The sequence below is a fragment of the Microcebus murinus genome, chromosome 8 (assembly GCF_040939455.1).
Source record: "Microcebus murinus isolate Inina chromosome 8, M.murinus_Inina_mat1.0, whole genome shotgun sequence".
Lineage (NCBI taxonomy): Eukaryota > Metazoa > Chordata > Mammalia > Primates > Cheirogaleidae > Microcebus > Microcebus murinus.
The window spans coordinates 10,310,678-10,336,303 of record NC_134111.1 but is presented as its reverse complement, the minus strand read 5'-3'; the positions used below and the strand labels follow the sequence as shown (position 1 = coordinate 10,336,303).

General features: G+C 35.7%; 1 protein-coding gene across 3 annotated transcripts in view; it reads left to right on the top strand.

Moving 5' to 3' along the window:
- EPB41L5 (erythrocyte membrane protein band 4.1 like 5) overlaps positions 1-25,626 on the top strand; it is a 115,121-nt gene that overhangs the window by 50,813 nt on the left and 38,682 nt on the right. For 2 of the 3 annotated variants that reach the window (XM_012749757.2, XM_012749755.2), the window contains exons 12-16: positions 2,139-2,308; positions 3,724-3,830; positions 5,288-5,315; positions 12,044-12,086; positions 12,487-12,602. In XM_012749757.2, coding sequence (XP_012605211.1) covers positions 2,139-2,308; positions 3,724-3,830; positions 5,288-5,315; positions 12,044-12,086; positions 12,487-12,602 — 464 coding nt within the window. Of the gene's footprint in view, positions 1-2,138; positions 2,309-3,723; positions 3,831-5,287; positions 5,316-12,043; positions 12,087-12,486; positions 12,603-16,587; positions 18,064-25,626 lie in introns of those variants that run through there. The other variant, XM_012749758.2, reaches the window with a different exon arrangement.

Sequence of the window (25,626 nt, the reverse complement as noted above, 5' to 3'; positions counted from 1 at the left end):
TTGTTAAAAAGAAAGCTGTTCTTAACAACTAAGGTATGTGTGTATTACACTTTTGTAGATACTGCCAAACTGCTTTCCAAAGTATTTATACAAGTTTATAGTCCCTCCAGCAATGTATGAGAGTTTCATTAGTTTTTGTGTTTTTTAAATTTATTTTTTGCTAATGTTTGGTATTCTGTCTTTTTTATTTTAGCCATTCTGGGGGGTAATGGAATCATTTTATGGTTTTCATTTGCATTCACCTGATAACTACTTTGGTTTAGCACTTATTTATGTATTTATTGGATATTTGGATCTTCTGGCATATGAAGTACCTGTTCAAGTCTTTTGTTGATCTTTCTATTAGGTCATGTGCCTTTTCTTTATTGAAAAAATTCTTTACATGTTCTGGATATTGATTCTTTGTCAGATACTACCCGGTAGTATTGCAAATATCTTCTCCTTGGCTTGCCTTTGCCTTCCCCCTCCCCACCACCCCGACCCTCATCAATGTTTATTGTTAGTTGACGCATAATTGTGCATGTTTATTGTATACAGAGTGATATTTTGATACATTTATACAATACGCAGTGATCAAATCAGGGTAATTATCCATCTCAACTCCATTAACAGTGTCTTTGAATAAACCGAAAAGTACATAAAATTATAAAACATACATTTTATTCATGATCTAGGGTAACAGTTTTACATTTTCAGATCTTTTAGAAATAGATAAGTAAAATTATATATATGAATAAATAATACAACTAAGGTCTAACACCCTAACTACCTACCTCTCTTCTTCCCCTTAGCTGGCCACCATTTTTTAATGTTACTATTCTCATATATATTTTATAACTTATTACAAATGTAAATACATCATAAAAAATGGTAGAATTGTTTTAAGAATTTTCATAAATTATATATTTTCAGCTTATTTTATCAAAACATGCATACCCATATATTCTAATTCATTCATTTAAACCTATATATGGTAGTCTGTAATATGAGTAAATAATAGCTCATTCATTATCTTCGATTCATTTATCTCTCTGTATAGTTTTTAAATATACTATTATTCACTTGACCATTTCTCTTTTTTTGGACATATAGGATTTGTGCCAGTTTTTACTAATACAAATGAGACTGTGAAGAAAGTCTTTTGCTTATAACTTCTGGTGTTTAAAAAATCATTTTCCCTAGAGGTAGGAGAACTTGGTTACAAGTGTAGGTTCTGGGGCTAGACTGCCTGGATTCATTTCCAGTTTCCTCTCTCCATAGCTTTGTGACCTTGGGCTTAATTTCTTTGAGTCTCTGTTTCCTTATGTATGAATGAGGCTAATGATAGTTCATCTGCTTTTGGGGGTAAATCATGTGAAATTCTTAAAGTGCCTGTGAATGTTCACTATGATAATTAGACTCCTGGGAGTGTGGTCAGTAGGAAAAAAAGTGAACATTTTTAAGTCCGTTATTATATATTGCCAGATCTTATATGATCCTTTAAATTAAACAGTTATCCCAAAGAATGGCAGATGAAGCCTCATGTAAGTAGAGGGGACACTCTTAGGAATAATTTTACATTGGCTGAGAAAATGGACAGCTTGAGTTCAACTCTGCCTTTTTTTTTTTTTTTTGTGACAGAGTCTCGCTTTGTTGCCCAGGCTAGAGTGAGTGCCGTGGCGTCAGCCTAGCTCACAGCAACCTCAATCTCCGGGGCTCAAGTGATCCTCCTGCCTCAGCCTCCCAAGTAGCTGGGACTACAGGCATGCGCCACCATGCCCAGCTAATTTTTTGTATATATATTTTTAGTTGGTCAATTAATTTCTTTCTATTTTTTAGTAGAGATGGGATCTCGCTCAGGGTGGTTTCTAATTCCTGACCTCAAGCAATCCGCCCGGCCTCCCAGAGTGCTAGGATTACAGGCGTGAGCCACCACGCCTGGCCAACTCTGCCTTTTTATGTAGATATTATAAAGAGTGTCTGAGTTTGAGGGAGCAAACTAGGTGCTTTATTAAACAATTTATATAATAACAGTTTATTTAATAATTTATTAAATAATAAAGCTTCTTGGTTATTGCTGTGGTTGTTTTTGTATCTCAGAAATGGAAAATAGGACTGACCTAATAATCACCTCTTCTTACATTTTTTTCTTTTTTTAGGGCAAAGAACAGGAGCATACATTTGTCTTTAGACTGGATCATCCAAAAGCTTGCAAACATTTGTGGAAATGTGCTGTGGAGCATCATGCCTTCTTCCGCCTTCGAGGCCCTGTCCAAAAGAGTTCTCATCGATCGGGATTTATTCGACTAGGATCACGATTTAGATACAGGTTACTTTTTAATAGCTGCTTTCTGTTGTCTTTCATTCTTCCATACAGGCCAAAAAATTTAGGCCAATCCTCATTTTACAAATGTAGGAACTAAGGCTTGAAGAAATAAGGTGGTTTACCAAAGTCTTCCATTTGCCAAAAGAAAAAAGTGGTATTATTATTGGTTCTAATTTCTTGAATAGATGGGAAAATGTGATAATTGTATAATGGATTTTATATGCCTCTTGACATTTGCTTTGTATATTAACTAACTCCCAGTTTAAATCCATTTAACAAGAGTTTTATGGATTCTCTATTCAACAACTGGATACCATATAGAAGAGAAGGATATCTTTCACTGAATGGGATATTAATCTGGATAATGTTTGTGGGCCTTTATAAACCGGAAGTTCTGTTATTCTCATGACTCATTGTTGGTCATGAGTTAGAAATGTTTTGGTTTGGCCAGGCACGGTGGCTCACGCCGTAATCCTAGCACTCTGGGAGGCCAAGGCGGGCGGATTGCTCCAGGTCAGGAGTTTGAAATCAGCCTGAGCAAGAGCCAGACCTCGTCTCTACTATAAATAGAAAGAAATTAATTGGCCAACTAATGTATATAGAAAAAATTAGCCGGGCATGGTGGTGCATGCCTATAGTCCCAGCTACTTGCGAGGCTGAGGCAGAAGGATTGCTTGAGCCCAGGAGTTTGAGGTTGCTGTTAGGTAGGCTGGCGCCACGGCACTCACACTAGCCTGGGCAACCAAAGGAACTCTGTCTCAAAAAAAAAAAAAAAAAATGTTTTGGTTTATTGGAGAGTAGATTATTGGTTGTGAGTTTTCAACATGCCATGGGTATTGGTTTATATGATTTAAAGAAGAATGGATAGTACCAATAATGTAGCAAGTCGACTGTGTAAGAGAACTTCTAGTCTACCTATATTAAAAATAATGATCAGCTAGCATTTGGAATTAAAAAAAAAAGTAATGAGGCAGTTTCTTAACAGAAAGTAACGAAATCAAGGAGAGCAGGTCAATAGTCTTAAATACTTCTGGAAGATTACTCTGTATAGTTTATCACAATTAGAAGAGTAATTGAAACATTTATTTTGAGTATACATTTTGTACTGAGGAATGTGGGTGGAGGTAGAAGAGGGTAATAAAAGCACACATATCCCAAACTTATTTAATGTGTACTTGGGTGGTAGGCATGCTTAAGGAAAAAATGGTATAATCTGTTGCATATTTCACAAAAGCCTAAAGAGTGAAAGAATGGTATGGTAAAAGAGACATCAAGACTATTAGTAGTTGTTCCTTTGGGATAAAGATCAGGATGATTCTTTTAAGGAGAACCCACCTGAATGTAGACTTTTATATGTGTGTCTGATTGCAGTTGGCTTCAAATTTCTTATTCTTGTTGATATGCCTCATTTATTTTAGTGGGAAAACTGAGTATCAGACCACAAAAACCAATAAAGCAAGAAGATCAACATCCTTTGAAAGAAGGCCCAGCAAACGATATTCTCGACGAACTCTACAAATGAAAGGTACAGTGCAACCCTGTTTCAAAGGACTGTTCTTCCTTGACAAATAATTATGTGCTGGTGGTGCTTACTTGAGAGGAAGTTATCTAAATCTCCTTAGGTCTATTCTAGCCAACTAAATTTCTTTTATGGCAGAATCAATCTCATAAGATACATAGGGAAAATTGCCTGTATCATTAGTTGAGATTAAATTTTGTTAATTCTAATTTAGATGGTATTCTGAGATTGTGTTTAGTTTTTGTTTGCATTGACTGTTTTAGTGTTTCTGTGGAGAAATATTTTCTCTCCCTTTTTGACTTACAGATCTCATTCACAGTAAGGTATTTCTTAATCCCTTTAGGAATTTTTAGAAACATTGTCATATGATAAGTAAATTCTAATGTCTTTCTTTTTTTTTCTTTGTTTTGTTTTGGTAAACACCAATAGTTTGTAAATAAATTTTAAGTAAAAATTATTTCGTATTCTATTATAATACTAAGGATACTGTTAAATACATTTTTTAAATTTAATCATTAATATCTCACATATAGATGTTTCCAAATTCATGTTACCTGTTTAAAATCAATTATATAAGGAAAAGCATTGTTTACTTTGATAAAACTTGTGTTTGATTTAAAATCTGAATTTGTATTAAGATACAAATTGAATTTTAAGTATTTCCAATGTCAGAGCCATCACCAGTTGTCCAGCAACTGCCTTGTTCTTGGTAGTACTGATTTATATTCATAATTTTTGGTGTGGCTGTAAGTTAAATAATACATAGGTATAAATGAAACCATTTTAATTTGTGATGATTTAAAACCTAAATTACCTCCTTTTCTACCGAGGATGATGCAGAATCGGTCAGCTCAATCTGGAACTTTACGGATGGTTCCGTGTTTTTTTTTTTGTTTGTTTGTTTTTTGAGCCATAGTCTGGCTCTGTTGCCTGGACTAGAGTGCCATGGCGTCAGCCTAGCTCACAGCAACCTCAAACTCCTGGGCTAAAGCAATCCTTCTGCCTCAGCCTCCCAAGTAGCTAAAACTACAGGCATGTGCCACCATGCCTATTTAATTTTTTTCTATATATTTTTAGTTGGCCAATTAATTTCTTTCTATTTTTTAGTAGAGACGGGGTCTGGCTCTTGCTAAGGCTGGTTTCGAACTCTTGACCTTGAGTGATCCTCCTGTCTCTCCCAGAGTGCTAGAATTACAGGTGTGAGCCATCACACCCGGCTGATGGTTCTGTTTTAAAGGAAGAGATGTATATGCATTTTACTGCTTTATTTGAAAAATGGAAATAATTGCTTTTATTGACTTCATGGTGTGAACCCCAGAACATTTCTGTGAAATGAAGCTTTTAAATATGTGGTTGGGAAACATGGTTCATAATGCAATTATTCAAGGTTTTACTTTGATGAATAGTGAAGCAATTTGTCATGTAAGATGAGACTAACAAGATGTTATCTTTTCTTTTGTCAGCAAGTACAACAAAACCTGAAGAACTCAGGTGAGTAAAGTCTTTGGAACTTAGGAATTTATATAGAGTGTTTTAGAGTTTATGCAGTTGCTGTCATTAGTTAAACAAATGTTTGCTGAAGACCTATCCAAGTGTCAAATTGTCCCTAGTCATTGGGGATATAGCAGGGAACAAATAAACACATAGTATCAGATAAAATTGACATGAAGAAAAATAAAGCAATGTAAAGAAATAAAAAATGGGTGGGTGGATGTGCTATTCATAACGAGAATGTTATACATTTGTTATTGGCAAGTGACTGATGATAAAAAGATGAATAAATTATGGTCCTCAGATACAAGGAGCTCAAAGAACAAAGGTTGATTTGCAAATAAACGATTTTATTCCTGGGATAAATCTCACTTGGTCAAATTGTATAATCCTACCTTATATGTTGCTAGATTTGGTTTGCCTAGTATTTTTTGTGGATTTGTGTATCTTATGTTCATCAGAGATACTGATCTATAGTTTTCTTATGACTTTATTTGGTTTTAGTATGAGGATGATACTGGCTTTACAGATTGAGTTAGCAAATGTTTCCTCCTTTTTTATTTTTGGGAAGAGTTCATAAAGAATTGGTATTCTCTAAATGTATGGTAGAATTTACCACTAAAGTCACCTGGACTGGACTTTTTCTCTGTGAAGTTTAAAAATTATTAATTCCATTTCTTAGAGATCTGTGCAAAATTTCTTTTCTATAGTGAGTCAGTTTAGGAATTTGTGTCTCTCTAGAATTTGTCCATTTTGTCTGAGTTACCTAATTTTTTGGCATACAGTTCATATTATTCTCTTTTTCTTTTTTTATGTAAAGTCAGTGGTGATGTCCCCTCATTCCTTTCTGATTTTTAGGAATTTGAGTTTTGTGTTTTTTGGGTTTTTTTCTTGGTTGGCTTATCCAAAAGTTTGTCAGTTTTGTTGACCTTTTCAGATAGAACCAGTTTTTGGTTTTCATTGATTTTCCTACTTTCTATGTCATTAAATTTTGCTCTAATCTGTATTATTTCCTTCTAATTGCTTTAGGCTTAGTTTGCTCTTTTTTTATTACTTAAGGTAGAGGATTAGGTTATTTGAGACCTTCATTCCTTTTTAACATAATAGTTACAGCTATAAATTTCCTTTCAAGCACTGCTTTATTACATTCAATAATTGTAATGGTAATAATTGTTTTTATTTTTTGTTCATCCCAAATTATTTTCTAATTTTACTTGTGATTTCTTCTTTGATCTATCAGTTACTTAAGAATGTATTGCTAAATTTCTACATATTTGTCAATATCTTAAATTTTCTTTTAGTTTTTTCTAAATTTATTTCCCAGTGGTTAAAGAACACACTTTGTATGGTATCAATCCTGTTAAACTTGAGACTTGATTTATGGCCTATCATATGATTCATCCTAGAAAATGGTCCATGTGTACTTAAAAATGTGTTTTCTGCTGTTTTTGAGTGGTGTCTCTAAATGTCTGTTAGATGTAGTTAGTTGATAATGAATATATATCTTCTATTTCAGTGTTCATCTTTTGCCTAGTTTTATTCATTATTGAGAGTGGGATATTGAAGTCTACAACTGTTGTTGTTCATTAATATATTCCTCCCTTCAATGCTTTCAATTTTTGTTTCATATATGTTGGGGATTGTTGTTAGGTACACATGTGTTTATAATTGGTATGTTATCCTGATGGACTGTTCCTTTTATCATCATAAAAAGCTCCTCTTTAGTAACTTTTTTGTTTATCTTAAAGCCTGCTGATATAAGTATTGCCAATCCAGTTTTCTTGTGATTGCTTTTCCATGGTATAACTTTCTCATCAAATTTGGGAAGTTTTCACCTATTTCTTCAGATATTCTTTATGTTCTCTTTTTTATCTCCTTCTGGAATTTCCATTAAATGTAAATTGCTATACTTGATGGTATCCCACAGGTCTCTGAGTCTGTTCATTTTTTCTTTCTTTTTTTTTTTTTTATCCCTTATAGTAAATAATCTCACTTAACTTACTTTCAAGTTTACTGATTGTTTTGCCTGCTCAGATCTGCCATGGAGCCACTACCCCTACCCCTCATGAATTTTTCTATTCAGTTACTATATATATTTTTTCCAGTTACTGTATTTTTTTTTTTTTTTTTGAGACAGAGTCTCCCTTTGTTGCCCAGGCTAGAGTGAGTGCCATGGCGTCAACCTAGCTCACAGCAACCTCAAACTACTGGGCTCAAGCAATCCTACTGCCTCAGCCTCCCAAGTGGCTGGGACTACAGGCATGCGCCACCATGCCCGGCTAATTTTTTCTATATAAGTTGGCCAATTTATTTCTTTGTATTTATAGTAGAGACAGGGGTCTGGCTCTTGCTCAGGCTGGTTTCAAACTCCTGACCTCGAGCAATCCCCCCGTCCCCCTTGGCCTCCCAGAGTGCTAGGATTACAGGCATGAGCCACTGCCAATTACTGTATTTTCGAATTCCAGAATTTCTCTTTGGTTCTTTTTTACTATAGTTTCTGGGTAATGATACTTTCTATTTGGTGAGACATTGTTCTCTAACTTTATTTCTTTAGTTGTGGTTTCCTTAGTTGTTGAACATATTTAAAATAGCTGATTTAAAGTGTAGAGAGCTGCAGGAATGTTTGCCTCACCTTCTTGGTTATACCCACCAGGAGTAGAACTGCCACAACACTGAGCTGGGGAGAAGGGAACAAATTGTAGGTCAGATGCTACAGGCTTAGCTCTTAATGAGATTTAATAGATTTTCTTGAATAAATATTTCTCCCCTAATATATGCCTGTATGACAGCTTCCCGAGATTTTAATGATTTTTAAAAATAATTTTCACCAGGTAAATGTTTTCACTGGAGGAGTATCTGCTTTTGTCTTAAAATCACCAATCTGAAAGTCTCACTTCTGATGACTCTATTAGGTTTTTTTTCTTTGTTTTTTTTAAATTTTTTTCTTTTCTGCTTTTTCCCCCTCAGTTTCTACATCTGTATCTATTAGTTTCAATAGTGTATATTATAACATTTAGTCTCATATACTAATGCCTGTTAACAATTGGTGTGTATTAGAGTCTCCTGAAATGCCAGTTAAGTAATCAGATTCAGACCACACCCACAAATCTAGTTTCTTTTTGAATTTGTCTTTATTCTTATATGGTAGATATATGACTAGACCTTCTTCAAAAGAAGTTGGTTGTTTTGGGTACTGAATATGGTCAGCCTTGCCTTGAAATGTCCTATTAAAATTTTTTTTTCACTTAGTAAGCTATTAAACCCATGCTGTGATTCACTACAAAAGCACTCTGCTTTTTGAACAAGGACTCCCTTCAAGTTTCTTTAGCTGTCTGTAGGCTGTTAGAAATAAATAAATGAATAGAGCAGGGAGGAAGTGAAGAATTCTCTCCATCATGAAATTTTAATTAGGTAAAAAACAAAATTTTGTGCCTTTTCTGGGCTTTTATTTTCCTTGGATTTATTTATAGCCTATGCTTTTAAGAAAATAGTGAAGAAATGTTAGAGGTTTTCTGAATTGTAAAAACTATTTTGTTTGTTTAATGGATCATGTCTTGCTATCTTGAAAGAGGGAGGCTGATACAGCATATTAGATCTTACAGTGAGTTGAGTACCTGATGAAGTTAGCAGAAATGTAAACAAAGTATTCAAGCAGTGATATATAGTTGAAAAATTAAGGCCTTTATTGCAAAATAAAAGGTACTCCCTTAAGATGTTCTGAAACATACATTTCTGATTTTTAAAAGTATGAAAAAATATATAGTGTCTTTATTAGAATTAAAATTAATTTAACTTTAATGGCTAAATGTTGGTGATCCTTAATTAATGATGCTTTTGGCACAGAAAAATACAACAGAAATGGGATACTTAAGCAATGATACTTTTTTTTTTTTTTTTTAAGAATGGGCTTTTAGAAATGAAATGTAGATGGGGGCCCAACTCCCCTAAAGGTTATTGAGCACCACTCATTGCAGTGCTTGGGAGAACCTGAGCTTGGACTGGCATGTTTTATGTCCTTTCACTCTGGCCCTTCCATTCTGTTTACATGAACAGTTTTGTTCCAGTGAACCATGGAAAACAGTACTGTTTGAAAAGGCACAGCTATTTGACCTAAAAATCTTTCTGACCTTGTACTCTACAGTTTTGTAAAATGCCTATTTAAGTAACAGGTTTTTAAATTGGCTGATGTCGGTCATTTTCCTTGTACTGTTTTGTCTCCCAACTACTCCCTTATGAGTCTTGACTAATATAAAGGATCTTAAGAAGTGACATTTTACAGGATAGTGGACAGTTCAATTAGTACTACTTTTTATACAAGATTAGCGGCAGTCTTAAACACACAAAAGAGGAAAAGAAGAAATGGAGGGAAATCAAATGAGTCGAAGAGGTATAAGAGCAAAAGAGGTCACTGCGTACAGTCTTTTAAAAGTGGAGGCTTGGACTAGGTCAGTAATGAGAAGTAATTCTGTCAATAATCCTTTCATATCTGTGAAAGTGGAAGAATATGTATAATTATCAGAAAATAATGCTTTCCATTTCAAATTATCTGAAAGCAAGCTATGATTCAATTAACAATACTTACTATACCCACTTTCTTCCTCATGTTATTCTTACACATGTTTTTACTCATCACTTACTACAGTTATTTCCAGTTAAAGGAAAAGCTTCAGAGAATAACCAAGGGACCACCGACTAGTGTGTCTAACTTATGTACCAAGCAGGTCGGATGAAATTTCATTAAGATTTAAGAACATGGGTTACTTAAGTATAATTTATTCTGGGAAGAGCAGCATGGTTAATAAAAAAAAATTATGCCTGACAGTTTCTTTACAATTGCCTTGGCAATGGATCTACACCAAATAGTATTTTTTAAAAAGGTATTTTGTTAGTTTTTATTACTGTTCTTTGTACTTTGCTGATATTAATTTATTTAATCCTGTTAATAGTCTTATGCAAATCAGTAAGCTGAAGTACAGAGACCAGAGCTAGTCACACAGCTTAACTTTGAACCCAGATGATGGTTGTGCAAGTTCTGGTGACGCAACTTGTAATTGAGGCTGGGTGTGGTGGCTCACACCTATAATCCTAGCACTCTGGGAGACTGAGGCAGGAGGATTGCTTGAACTCAGGAGTTTGAGACCAGCTTGAACAAGAGCAAGACCCTGTCTGTACTAAAAAAAAAAAAAATTAGCTGGGCAACTAAAAGTAGAAAAAGTTAGCTGGGCATGGTGGTACATGCCTGTAGTCCTAGCTACTTTGGGAGGCTGAGGCAGGAGGATTGCCTGAGCCCAGGAGTTTGAGGTTGCCCTGAGCTAGGTTGACACCATGGCACTCTAGTCTGGCCACAGAGCAAGAGTGTCTAAAATAAAAACACCTTGTAATTGAGCTATAGTTGATTTTTGAAAAAAAGAATATAAAATGGGTTCACTCTTCATCCCCTGGCCTTATAGCAAGGCCTCTTATTCTTAAGTTCTTTTTTAATTGGTTGCCTTTCATCATCAGGTAGCTTTGTTTTTGCTCTCAGTCTCCTCCTCCACTCTCCCAAAGGCTTCTGGATGCTGTATGCAGAGTTTGTGTTTGAGCAGCTTTACCTATATCCTTTTACTAGAATTGAAATCTCGGCTGGCTATAATCTTTTTTTTTTGAGACAGAGTCTTGCTCTGTTGCCCAGGCTAGAGTACCGTGGTGTCAGCCTAGCTCACAGCAACCTCGAACTCCTTGGTTCAAGCCATCCTTCTGCCTCAGCCTCACAGTAGCTGGGACTACAGGCATGTGCCACCATGCCCGGCTAATTTTTTCTATATATTTGTAGTTGGCCAATTAATTTTTTTCTATTTTTTCAGTAGAGATGAGGTCTCGCTCTTGCTCAGGCTGGTTTCGAACTCCTGACCTTGAGTGATTCTCCCGCCTCAGCCTCCCAGAATGCTAGGATTACAGGCGTGAGCCACTACGCCCAGCCTGTAATATTCTTGAGTATTGCTTTAGAGAAGTCTTAGCAAATCACTGCCAGTATCAGGGTGGCAAATTTTAAATTTTCTTGGGATGCCTGAAGTAGTCTGTCCTCATTCTTGAAGATAAGTGGCTAATAAGGAATTGAGTATATTTAATTCTATATCTCATTTTCCTGAAACATAGTGCTATCATTAAATTTGTAGATTAATCTCTTTCAAGGAATTTTTTAAAGTACCTTTTTTTAATTAGGGCAGGGAATGGGTACAACTTAAAAATTTTAAAACATAAATCATTTGTAGAAGATACACACAGAAATTTCTAACTTTCTAAGGCCTTTTGAGTTATAAAATGCTAAACTACACTGGAAAATCTTGAGAGGGTAGGAATATACAAAAAAAATGATGGATCAGATAGATTTATGTGGGTATTTACACTGCTCTCTTTGTTTAGCCATCTATCTTTGGACAGATATTGTCTAATGATTAAACACGATTAGTTGTGACGTATACCTCTAAAGCACAGTGAAAATAAACACATATGGAAAGTGTCTTATGAACAGACTATAGAAAAGAAAATGTTTGCATATTAAGAGCAAATGTATTCTGGGCATCTGACATTCTTAGTTTTAAGATACCAGCAGATTTATTTTTTTATTTGAAACAAAATATTAATGTCTTTAAAGTAAATCTGCTTTCATTAGTGTGTATATAATTTTACAAAGCAAAGCCCTAGAATTTTATATGTAGTTTTTTAATACATTTTTTTCCCCATTACAGTGTTCACAGTAATGTCTCAACCCAGAGTAATGGCTCTCAACAGGTGAGGCACTATACTATAAAACTTTGAAAACACAAGTAAATTATGGTAAATAATAGTGTTTGTTAATTGGATTTTCATAATGGTGTAATCTTGCACAAGTTTTGTGCCTTTTCTTTAATCCTTAAGTGATCAATAATACCTAATTCTGTTGTTTTATTGTCTAAAATGTAAATGTGAAACAGTCTATAAAACATTTTCTGTCCCTATAAATCCAGAAAAATGAATCAAATATTAATATTCCATTAAATTATCTGTCTACAACATGGTACATAAGATTGAAACATTTGTTTGCATTATATTTGTTCACTATGTGGATAATATTCCATTTTAGTATTCTATTTGTTGGTGAAGAGATGTTTTATTTAAGCAAAATGGATGATTTTTACAATTTTGTCCAAAGGCTTGGGGTGTGAGATCTACTCTGCCTGTGATTCCTTCTGTATCCTCTGGTCCTGTGCTGGTGGAGATAGAGAATCTTCCACAGAGTCCTGGAACAGACCAGCATGACAGGAAATGGTTTGTTAATTCCTTAAATCAAAAAAGATATTGCTTACTTAATGGTATTCTAAATTCCAAGCCATAATCTTAAAGTACTTTAAGTATGATTGAAAGCAAATTATTCATATTTGTGAGCTGAAAAGAAGCATATTATTGAGCAGTCATATTGGGATGGGGAAAATAAGGGATGTGGATGAAAAAGGGAATGTGTTTGTCTAAATGAAGAATATCAAACAGCTGTCCTTATTGTAATTAGCATGGTCTGGGAGTGGTGAGTGATTCTCTATTAAAAAGACTTCCTTGCATGTCAGTAGAACCTTTTCCCAGATGCATAAGGAAAATATATCCATCCTTGTTATTCCATACAACACAATGCTACTATGTTGGATATGTTTTCTTCAGTAAAGACTGAAGATAAAGCCAAAAGATAAACATGGGCAAAGTCCAATAAAACAGCATGAGTCATTCCATATTTTGGTGATTAGGAGATAGTCTGATGACAGGAAGGATTTCATTTAGTTTTCCAGGGTCTTTTTCTAGATTTAATAGTAAATACACAAATATGGATACTTTGTGGCTTATTGGGGTTAATCAATTGGGTTCATCCTTTCCCAAATAAATTTATGTGGCATGGGGGGGCAGTTCCTTGGCAATTATTTGATGGAGTAGGCATATTGGATGTGTCATTATGTTCAAGTTTTGTGTCTGTGAAATGAACTTTGATAATTCATAGGATGTTTCTCTTTTTCTCTTGCTCTTAGTTCGTTTAGTACCTGAATCTATTGAGTTTCTGTGGTGATCTCAAGGTTTTGGTCAGCTTTCTGTGCAGCCAGTTCTTCCTTCATGGTGGTGGGTCATCAGTGGTTGGTGATTATTTTCAGTCTTTGCTATGTAATTTTTTCACTGTTATTTTGGCTTAATTACTGCAAGGTGCTTTGCTTTTGATGGTGGGCATATTTTTACTTCAGTTCCAGTTAACTTGTAATTAGTTTATAAAATGAAGGGGATCCCCCCATTTTCTGTTTATTTTCTTTGTACGTGGGTATGTGGTGGGGGTGCTTTGTGTGTGCACGTACATATCTGGGCATACACTTGAGTGAAGAGTGAAACTTCTAAATATCAAATTTTAGTCTTTATTAAGCCATTAAAAAAGTTTCTTCAATTTCTTACCAAAACACAGCTCCAGTAAGCAGCTATATTTGATGTCATTTATGTTACCATCAAATGCTAGTGGCAAGGAAAAATAGTATTGAGACTTCAACGATAAAGGAACTTTTAAAATATATTTGCCTTTTATATTAATGTGGAATGAGAGTCTGATTAGTTTGCATCCTGTTATCATGACACTGCATCTTTATTGAGTCTTTCCATTTTAATAGGTCCATATTTAAATCTGTTTAATTTGGTTTGTTAGGCACTACTCAGTTTCTTTGATGCATTCTTTAGAGAGTATTGAATTTCAACAAAAGTGTAAAATTTGGAGCTGTGTTCTTCCTTTATGTTGTTGTGCTGAGACCCCCTTTGCTGAAATGGAGTAAAGCAGTGATCCCTAAAACTTAATGAGCCTAGCGTATGTCAACAAGGACATGGAACTGAATACAGAGCTGACACGTCTTGGAGCTAACGGATTCTCCAGCCTTAACTTAAAATGTGTTCTTTATTTCATTCTTTATTTCATTCTTTGCTTCTGCATGCTTTGATTCTTATTAATACCTTTTATGAAGTCCTCCTTTAGAAAGTGATAAATTGTTAAGATTTGGAAATTCTCCCTAAGTTTGAACAATTGGGTAGAAAAATGGAACATTCTATTTCTGGTAGATAACTTTTAACCAATATAATCTAAACCTACTCCCTGTTCAAGTATTCAGCTTTTTGTTGCTGGAATCTTTTAAATGATACCATTATATGGACGGATCATTTGGTATATCAGTAACTTAGAATTTTAAAGTTTTTAAAGTACCACTTTTTGAGAAACAATTCATATGTTTTTAAGTCCATAAATCACTTATAAACAATAATAAAAACAAAACTGAATAGTATTTAGAGAATTTTGCATCTAAAGGGAAGAACTATGATGATGCAGTGGTGTCATAATAATTCACTGCAACCTCAAACTCATGGGCTCCAGCAGATCCTCCTGCCTCAGCCTCCTGAGCAGCTGGGACTATAGGCACGCAACCCACACCTGGCTAATTTTTCTACTTTTAGTAGAGATGGGGGTCTTGCTCTTGTTCAGCATGGTTGCTCAGGCTGGTCTCGAACTACTGGCCTCCCAGAGGCCGAGAGGATTACAAGCATGAGCCACCACAACTGACTGAGAACATTAATTTTTAGAGCTCCTAAATTTGAGGGTTGTGAATTTCATGGGTCAGGTTTGATGAACAAATTTTATTTCCATTGACGGAAAGAAGATAATTTTATTATATTTTAACAAAAGCCTTCCAAGTTCTGAGAAAATCCTTTTAGTTAGTTTCTTTTCAGTTTCCCTAAGGAATAAAGGTGAAGAGTAATGTTTTTGTTGAGTTACAAAGATAACACTAATTTTAAAATCCCCCCCCCTTTTTTTTTAAAGAGATAGGGTCTTCCTTCATTGCCCAGGCTGGAGGCTAGAGTTCAGTGGTGTGATCATGGCTCACTGCAGCCTTGAACTCGGTGGCCTCAAGACATCTCTCCTGCCTCAGCCTCCCAGAGTGCTGGGATTACTAGTGTGAGCCACCACCAGTAATGGCCTAAAAATCTATTTTTACACATCTTTTATATTTGGGATGCTTTTTTATTCTTTTGTAGTTATTTTAAATATGTGCTGCCCTTTCTGTCATGTCACGAAACTTTGATTTACTGAAACTTTTTTTTTTTTTTTTTTGAGACAGAGTATCACTTTTGTTGCCCAGGCTAGAGTGAGTGCCGTGGCGTCAGCCTAGCTCACAGCAACCTCAAACTCCTAGGCTCAAGCGATCCTTCTGCCTCAGCCTCCCAAGTAGCTGGGACTACAGGCATGCACCACCATGCCTGGCTAATTTTTTGTATATATACTTTTAGTTGGTCAATTAATTTCTTTCTATTTTTAGTAGAGACGGGGTCTCGCTCAGGCTGGTTTCGAACTCCCGACCTTGAGCAATCCGCCCGCCTCGGCCTCCCAGAGTGCTAGGATTACAGGCGTGAGCCACAGCGCCCGGCCTGATTTACTGAAACTTTGCAAATGTTTTCTTTCTACTCGAGGACTCTGATCAGTTCTAACCAGGAATTGCCTGGATGCGTATTTCACTCTTATGGTTCTGTAGTTCTTTTCTATAGCACTGTGATAAAAGGTGTCTAATATGTTTATTTAACTGTTTCTTGGAGGAGGCTCATAATCTTATCACATTATCTGTACCTGTTGAGTTTCATTTTGTGATCCTTTGAACTTTAATTATAGAAGGAGCAATGATTCTCTGTTGATAATTGGGAACATTGATATAAAATTACATGGCCTCTGAGGGTAGTTTTTTTTTTTTTTTTAAATACTCTTTCTACATTTTGTTTCCCATGTTTCAGTTTTGTGACATCACTTAATTTGTGGACTGATTTTCACAGTTGCCCTTTTCCATATAAGCCTTTGTCCTTATGACAATTCTTTTTTCATATATTTTAATTAAGTACATTATGAATACGTTTTTCTTATTAGACCCCAAACAACATTTTGGCCTTTGATTTTAGTAGCAACATCAGGGACAGATAGTGTCTTGCCTTCTAAGAAATTTCTTCTTTAATTATTCCACTTAACTAATTCTGACTACTTACATGTATTTCCATATTAAAATTCTCTATTACATGTAACTTCATGGATCCCACCCCTGTTTGTTATTCTTGAATGTTATCATTGCATGGAGTAGATACTGGTAACTACTCATAGCAGTGGTGCATGCTAGTCGCATTCCCTTTCTCCTTTATTACCTCTCACACATCCATTTTCTCCTATTCCAATTGACTAACTTTGCTCCCCTCCCACTCCCCAACCATCCAGGCTCTCTGCTGCCAGTGACTGCTGTCAACGTGGTGGAAACCAGTGGAACACAAGGGCTTTGCCCCAGACTGCACATAGAAACTACACTGACTTTGTCCATGAGCACAATGTGAAGAATGCAGGAATCCATCATGATGTTCATTTTCCCAGCCCTGCAGCCATGACTGAGATATGAGTGTTAAGCCTCTTAAGCATTGGGACTCTTTGTCATACAAGTTGATGGTATACATTTTCTGGTGTTTATAAAGGATCAATCACATTAGGAGAATTTATACTGAGTTGCTAGTTGTTTAGTGTTGTTAGTAATTGAGTTCTTCAGTGAAAGGGAAAAGGATCTAAAGAAGCTAGATGCCATCAGTGATAATGATAATGTTTCTATGTTGAAAAGGGTTGTATACCATTGTGATTGTGGAAGTGTTTTTCTTGATTTTAGTGTGTTAGTACATCACTCAATATATCTTAGAAGGTTTCTGTTTGTGAACAAGCTGCCCATTATTACTCTACCACATGCCATCCAAATTGATTGAGATTAAAAGAATCAGGTACACGAAAAGGACACCCAAAAGGAAGCACATTCAGGCATGATATATTAGTTTTTTGTGATATTTTTATAAAATGTGTTCTTATATACCACTTTAATAATTCTAAAGTGGATCATGCCTTAATTTCAGTTAAATGCCTAAGATGTTTTTCTCTCCTCTCCCTTTTTTTTTTTGTTTTTGACCTGACAGTTGGATACATTCTCTTTTCCTCTCCCTCTCCCTCTCTTCCTCCCTCTCCCTCTCTTCTTCTTTCTCCTTCTCCCTCTCTTCTCTCTCCTTCTCCCTCTCCCTCTCTTCTTCTCTTTCCCTCTCCCTCCCCATCTCCCTCTCTCTCTCTCTTCCTCCCTCCCCTCTCTCTCTCTCTCTTCCTCCCTCCCATCTCCCTCTCTTCCTCTCTCTCTCTCTTCCTCCCTCTCTCTCTCTCTTCCTCCCTCCCCTCTCTCTCTCTCTCTTCCTCCCTCCCATCTCCCTCTCTTCCTCTCTCTCTCTCTTCCTCCCTCTCTCTCTCTCTCTTCCTCCCTCCCTTACCCCCTTCCCCTCCCACTCTTCCTGACTAGCTAGGGCTACAGGTGCATACCACTGCCCTTGGCTCTAAGTGCCTAAAATTTTAATTAATGTAATTTTTAATTACAACCACTTTTTAATGTGCATATATATTTTAAGTTTGCCAAAAGGTCTGGTAATCACATTAGTAATGTGATTCATGTAGAAAGAGAAATCGGAATGTTTACTTTTGAATGGTTAACTGAATGGTTATGTTGCTACTGAATGGTTATATAAAATGGAAAATGTGTTTACTTTTGTCTTTGCACTTTACTGGTTTTTCTATTTCATCTTATGTGCCTGTCAGATCGCCCAGATTTGCAATAGTCTCATAATCTGGCCTTTTACCATATTTAAAATAAAATTCTGAAGGCAAAACCTTTCAGATGGATATGTATTACTATTTTTGTTCCTTTTTGAACTTTAGAATGTTGTTATTTAAGCTCTTTGGTTTAATTCACAGAGGCAAATTAGCTGGAAAAAGTACATTTTTAAAAGGATAGGAAGTATGTAAAGGGAGCATTTCTTCTTCTTTTATGAATTTTTTTTTCAGATTTTAGAAAAGTTTCCAGACTTTTAAACTATTAATATATGTAGAAATTTGAGGATATTTTATATTCTGAGAATTTATAATGCTTCAAGGTAATGAAGATTCATTATAAACAACCTAACTCATTTACCCCATCATGTGTTACCAAAGGTTGGTTTTTATCCCTGAAATCATCTCTGCTAAACAAAGATAAATGTTTCAGAGGTCTTCTTAATACTGGACGTTTTGCTACAAATATAATACAACTTGTCAATAGAAGACATAAGTAAGCAGAACTAAATGTTTAAAGAATGAAATTTGCAGACAGGTTTCAGTCTTCTGAGTTCATCATAATCAATGTATAGGGATGGACACTTAAAGTATAAAAGAAAAGAATTTGGATTATAACATTTTAAGCACAGAAGCTCTGGTTTGTGCCATTCTAGAAAAGATTTCATGAGTATGTATATCGTTGAAGAACCTACTATTTCTATAATAGAAACCAAAAAGACAATGAATAACGAGCTATCCTGGTCTTTTAGAAAGTCCTAAAAGTCTCACTTTGAAATTATTCTTAATCTGATGATCAGACACTGACTCAATGCCTTCTATGTATCTTAGCAGAATCTTAACTTTAGAGATATGGAAGTCTTATAATTGAAGAGTAAGATCTTCATTTTATATTGAAAATAGCCATTTCTGTGCTTAGAATTTGAGTTAATCACTACTGATTAAGTGTTGGAAGATTCACATCATAGTTTTTTTTTCCCTTTGGAAACCTTGTTATAAAATAATTGATTTGTAAATTCCTAATGAGAGAAACTGGATTTGAGGGGTGGTGACAGAAGTAAAGGGCTAAGGCTGAATGGTAGTAGAAGCAAACTTGTCTATTTTATATACGTTCTCACATATGTTTTGCATTTCATATGAAATAGTGTGAATATTTGTTCTTTTTACTGATATTTTCAAGATGGATATATATAGGTTGTTTCCAAAGCTATGAGGAATTTATAAATAGCTCAACCTAAAATAGTTACCAACCTATTTATATCCTTTGTTTTGTTATGGATAAAGGGTCAGTGACCACAAATCCTAGAGTAGGGAAATACCCTCCAGAAACAGCTTACTGTATCACCATCCTCTGATCAAAGGGAGTCATCAGCACGGAACTCCAGAATTATGTTATTTAGCTTACAGTGCTTTGGCTCATTGTATTTAACATAATTATTTTTAACATCTTGAATTAGGTTATATTTCAACTGCAGTTTTATCAACAGGAAAAGTAGTGAACATCACATGTTCACACACAAAAATTAAACGAGCTCATCAAATCATTCTCTTTTCCTTTTCTCTGAGTAAGAGCTAACCTTTTTCACCTTGATAGGATAATCATAGATAATAAACTTTAAAATGAATTTACAGAGAAAAACTTTATTTGTTCTGTATATATAATATGTCCATATTTTGAAAAGCAGCTAGTATACAAACATTATAATATTGTAATATAAGTATAATTCAAATCGGTGTTTTTGGGGGAGGGGAGTTTACTTAAAGTGTTGCCCCAAAAATGTTATTTATAACATTCATTCATAAATGTAAACTAAAAAGTTTGGATATGGTTGTCCCATATTACTACAGCATGCTCTGATGGTAGGAGTAATAGTTGTTTGAGCCTCAGTCTATTTTTTGGTTCAGGGAAAACTCTTCATTTCTAAACCATAGTTCATTTCTTTGAAAGGCCGTTATTTTGTGTTAGGCTTTGAACATTGAATTTCAAAATAATACCAAGTTATATTGGTTTATTTTTTAATATTTGGAATTAGGGCTTGTCAAATGTATCTTCAAAAATAAAATCATCTTGTGCCAATAACACTTAATCTCTTTCCTATCACATACTTCCATCCTATATTTCAGTATAAATTATACCACATTATCAATTACATCTTGCTTCCAGAATTGTTGTGAATGCTTGCATGTGAGATGCTTTTGCATAAGGACTAGAATTTGAAGATACTTTTGTGGTGGGCAAACAACTCTTTCTCTCCTTCCCTCTCCCCACCTACCTGTGGGAGTCCATCCCCCCCATGTATAAAATGTGATTTGTGAGAGCCTTTCTAGATATTATGAATCATGTGAATTTCGGTATATTTTTTTCTCAGCTCCCTCTTCTGCAAAACATAAAATTTCTCATCTTTTTTTTTGTTTTTACTTTAGTCACATGAAATCATCATGAGAACTGAATCTTGTTCAGTTACATTAACCTTGGTAGTATAGAAATTAGGACATGAAATGTCACTTTCAGTGTAAAACATATTAAGGAGCTTCATTTCTTTCCTCAATTCTGGACCTTTACTAATGTAGTAATACACTTAAGCTGTTTTGAGCTCTTTTGGCTGTGGGGAGAGAGTTACCTATTAGCTTTTTTAAAGAATTAGTGAAAGAAATCGATGAAAGGAAAAAAGTTTTCTATGTTTTTTATTGATACATTTTATTTTTATACTGAATTAGAAAAACAAGTGTTCCTGTTCTTCCTGAAGGAATTGTTTTTACAACTTTATTATTACATAATTACCCTAAGGTTTTGTGTTCTTAACAAGCTGTGGCCTTAGTTGCAGGTGGTGGTGCTTGAGTGAATATTTTACATTTTGTTCCTGACAACCGGCCAGCATTGTGTTTATATTGGCATGAAGAAGAGAGATCTGAGTTGGAGAATAACATTCTCCAAGGATTGTGACTAAAGACTCCCTTAGTGGTGTAATAAACCTGTACCTCCTCCTCTTCAAAACAGGTTCCACAACTGTAGCTCTTTTTTGTGAACAGAAGTTTCATTTGTTTTGTTTTTAACTAATTTTAATAAAGAAGAATTGAGATCTAATGTGTGGTTAGGATTTATAAGAAATTGCAGATTCCTTAAAAAGGCTTTCATCTACAGATGTAACTAATCATTGTTAATAATAAATGAAACATTTTATTAATAAATTATTAGTTGTATAGTAGAAGAATGAAAAATAACAGATGATAATAGGAAGGCGATTGCTGACTTTACCTTGTGGAACTAGTTAGAGTAGCAGTCCCACCCTTTTTGGCTTGAGGGACCGGTTTAATGGAAGAGTTTTTCTGAAGGCTTCGGGGTGACTCAAGCTCATTACATTTACTGTGCAGTCAAACCTCTCTGCTAATGATAATCTGTATTTGCAGCTGCTCCCCAGTGCTAGCATCCCTGCCTCAGCACCAGATCATCAGGCATTAGATGTTCATAAGAGCATGCAGCCTAGATCCCTCATTTGCCTGGTTTACAGTAGGGTTTGCTCTCCTACGAAAATCTGACAGGAGACAGAGTTTATGCAGTGATGCGAGCGATGGGGAGTGGCTGTAAATACAGAAGAAGCTTCACTCTCTTGCCTGTCACTTAGCCTCCTGCTGTGTGGCCCAGTTCTTAACAGGCCACAAACCTGTACCAGTCTGAGGCCTGGGGGTTGGGGACTGCAGAGTTAGAGAATATTCAGAGAAATTATGGAATAGCATACCATTAGAATATATATTGTTATACAGAAGAGTTTCTTACAACAAAGCTATGTTTGCAGCTCAGCCATTAGCTTCAGGAATTATTTAATTGTCAACTCTCTAGGAGTTTGCACATAAAACCTATGTTTAACAACTTGCATTAATTCTTTCTGGGGACACACTCGGCAAGACCCTTGGATGAGGCCGGGCACGGTGGCTCACGTCTATAATCCTAGCACTTTGGGAGGCCGAGGCGGGCGGATTGCTCAAGGTCAGGAGTTCGAAACCAGCCTGAGCGAGACCCCGTCTCTACCAAAAATAGAAAGAAATTAATTGACCAACTAAAAAATATATATACAAAAAATTAGCCGGGCATGGTGGCACATGCCTGTAGTCCCAGCTACTCGGGAGGCTGAGGCAGGAGGATCGCTTGAGCCCAGGAGATTGAGGTTGCTGTGAGCGAGGCTGACGCCGCCATGGCACTCACTCTAGCCTGGGGCAACAAAGTGAGACCCTGTCTCAAAAAAAAAAAAAAAAAAAAAAAAAAAGACCCTTGGATGTCTTTAGAAAGACCTGGGAAGATTTGGGTACTCTAGAATATCCAGGTTATCGCTTTGGAATTTCATAATCATGTTGGGGCAGTAAAAGTTAAAAGGATTTGAATAGAGTGTAAAGACATTGAATATCAGTCTGAGTTGTCTGGATTTGGTAAGGAGGCCTGGGGCATTCATGGCAAGTTTTTAAGTGAAAGAATTTGGGAGTCTTGTATTGATAATTTTTTTTTTTATTTGCTTCATTATTTGTTGAACACCTACCAGAGTACCTCGTTGGACCTCACTTCCTTACACACATTCACTTATAATTACTCCTTGCATATACTCTCTCATTTTTTGACCCTTCCCTATTGTACTCATTTGGTTAAATCCTGAATTTAATTTTGATTAAATCGAGTGCTATATATGAAAATAGATGGTGTTATATGAAATACAGCATTATAGAGTGGGCCTTTAGTGCTGCCTGATATCTTACCACCACATTTCCTTAATCTGTTTATTCTCCCACTATGCTGGGCTATATTTCTTCTCTTTCAAAACTCCACCACCTCATCACTTCTTACTCTTCATCTTAGCTGGCGACCTTGCTTCCTATTTTATTAAGAAAATAAGCAATCAGATCTCTGTACACTCCTACCCTCTTACCATAAATGTGTCTGCATTTAGGAATATATTCTTTGCTTTCCATGCTATTGCTCTAGGTGAGCCCTCCATACTCTGTATAAAGCCCACCTCTCCACTGGTCTTCTTGATTCTGACCACTAATTACTCAAGAACATCATTTTAGCAATTCTCCCTTCTGTTCTAGATCATCAGTTTTCCCTTTCCACTGGAATATCCTCATCAGCACACAATTATCCTATGATATTTCACATCATTAAAAAACCTCCCTTAAATCCAACTCTCCTTTTGGCTATTCCCCCATTTCTTTATTCCACTGATAGCAGAACTCTTTGCCTTGAAAGAATTGTCTATACTTGCTATTTCTTTCTCTTAATCTCTTTTGAGCCCCTTCTATTAAGACTTTATCCTACCCATGACGCAAAGGGACTAGGTATGATTGGGCAGGTTGTTTACTGCACAGGAGTGCCACATTTAAGTGGACAATGTTCACATGCTTATCACAGTGGTTTTCCAGCAGGTGGCATTAAGTGTCTTGTTCTAATAAGGTCAGTATTAACATATCGTACAACAATTTTGCAAGGGATGGAAGTTGAAGTGTCTTCAAGAGGTGCATTGTTTAAATCCATATCAAGGCCCTTCTCTTCATGAGCTAGTAGTGTTATGTTACCACTCCACCAAAATAGCTTTGTTAGGTCACAGATGACCACATTTCGAATCCTATCTTCTATTTTCAGTCAATTAGCATTTAAAACAGTGCTCAGTTCCTCCTTTGAAATACTTTCTTCACTTAGCTTAAGGATACAACTCTTATCCTAACTTCCTTCTTATTCTAACTTCCCTAGCCATGATTTTTAGTCCCCTTTGATAGTTCCTGCTTATCTCCCTTACCCCTAAACTTTGTTTTAGGAACTTTTCTGTAACAACATATCTCTTGGTAATTTCATCTAGTGTTATGGTTTTATTATGAATGCCATCTGTACATTGGTAATTTCTTGGTTTATGTCATCAGCATGGACCTCTTTATTTCCAGACTTACGTATTCAGCTTCCTATTTGATATCTCAACTTAGGCATCTAATATAGGCACCTCATTTTTTGTAAAGACTTTGAGGTAATTTTAGGCTTACAAAACAGTTGCAGGGATAGAGCAGAAGCTCTCAAACCTCCCTGCCTGATTAGGCTTCCTCTAATGTTAACATCTCACATAACAGTAGTATAATGGTACTATTGTCAAAACTAAGAAATTAAGGTTGGTACAGCACCAATAACTAAACTTACTCAGGTTTCACCAGTGTTTCCAGGAATGTTCTAGTATCTGACCCAAGGTCCTGTCATGTGTTCAGTCGGTGACAGTCATTCCATGTCCTTAACAATGCTTCAAAGAGTGCTGGTCAAATACCTTATAGAGAATCCCTCAATTTGGGTTTGTGTGGTGTTTTTACACAATTAGATTGAGGCCATGGATTTTTTTTGGAAAATACTGGGAGGTAAGATTGGGGTACCCCATATTAATATGTTCAAAATTAAACAACTTGGTATCTCTTGACTCCTGTGGTTTTCCCATCTCTGTGGTTTTTCCTAGCTCAGTAAATGGCAGTTCTGTTTTTCCTGTTGCTAGGCCAGTGTCTCAGGCTCTACTCTAGACCTGCTGAGTTGGAAACACTGGAGGTGAGTCTCAACTATCTGTTAAACATGCCCTCCTAGAGATTCTGATTCCTACTCAAATTTCCTACTAAGCACTGGCTTAGACCATGGCACCTTACAGTCATCTTACTCCTTTGTCTCATACTTCGGATACCTTCCAGAGTTGGTAAATTCTGTCAGTTCTATTTTCAAAATATGTGCAGATCTACTGCTTGTTACCATCTTTACTGCTCCCACCTGTTTCCATTTTCTGTCAGCCCTACCCTCTCACCTAGCCTCTTAGCCATTGCCCTTGCTCCTCTGCTGCTGTCTGATGTCTCTTCTACATTATATGCCCATCAACACAGATTTATAATTTAGAAGAAACATTTGTCCAGTATTCTCACTCTTTAAGCTTTCACAGTCATCTACAGTGCTCTTTCCTTTTCTTATATGGTTCCCTTGAAGAGGAGGTAGTTGAGTCTGCTGCACCAACCTGGTTCTTTCCCTCAAATTTAGGGACCTTAGTCCTAAACCTGAAACTTAAAAATGAAGAAAATGATGATTCTTCCCAAAAGAAGGACAATTTTCATAGATATACAATAAATCTTTGTTACTATGGAAAAAAATAAATGTCAAAATAGACAGCTATATTTGTGAACTCAGTTTCAAGTGGGAATTTGGATAATATAAAGAGATTCAAAGGGGTTTTCCCCATTAAAGCTTCTTATAGAAAATAACAAAAATATCTTGGATGTTACCCTTAAAAATACTTTGTTTGCCTTTATTGAAAAAATTTATTGTGAAATATGTATTTATGAGTCTATAAAACATGTAGGTCTAGTCTGAATATAATTCTTCAGATTAAAGTTAGAAATTTACCGCTTCCTTCTGTGACCTTAATCTGGTTTCCTTCCATTTCTCCCCAAGAGAAATTCTGAATTATCTCAATAATTTCCTTTTCTAATAGTAATTTTACTGTGTGTGTTATATCCCTAATTATTTTTGCCTGATTTTGAACTTTGTATAAGCTAAATCATGCTCTTGCATGATTTTGTAACTTGGTCAATGCTCTGTTTTTGAGAATCATCTGTGTTAATGCTTGTGGAGATTGTTCATTC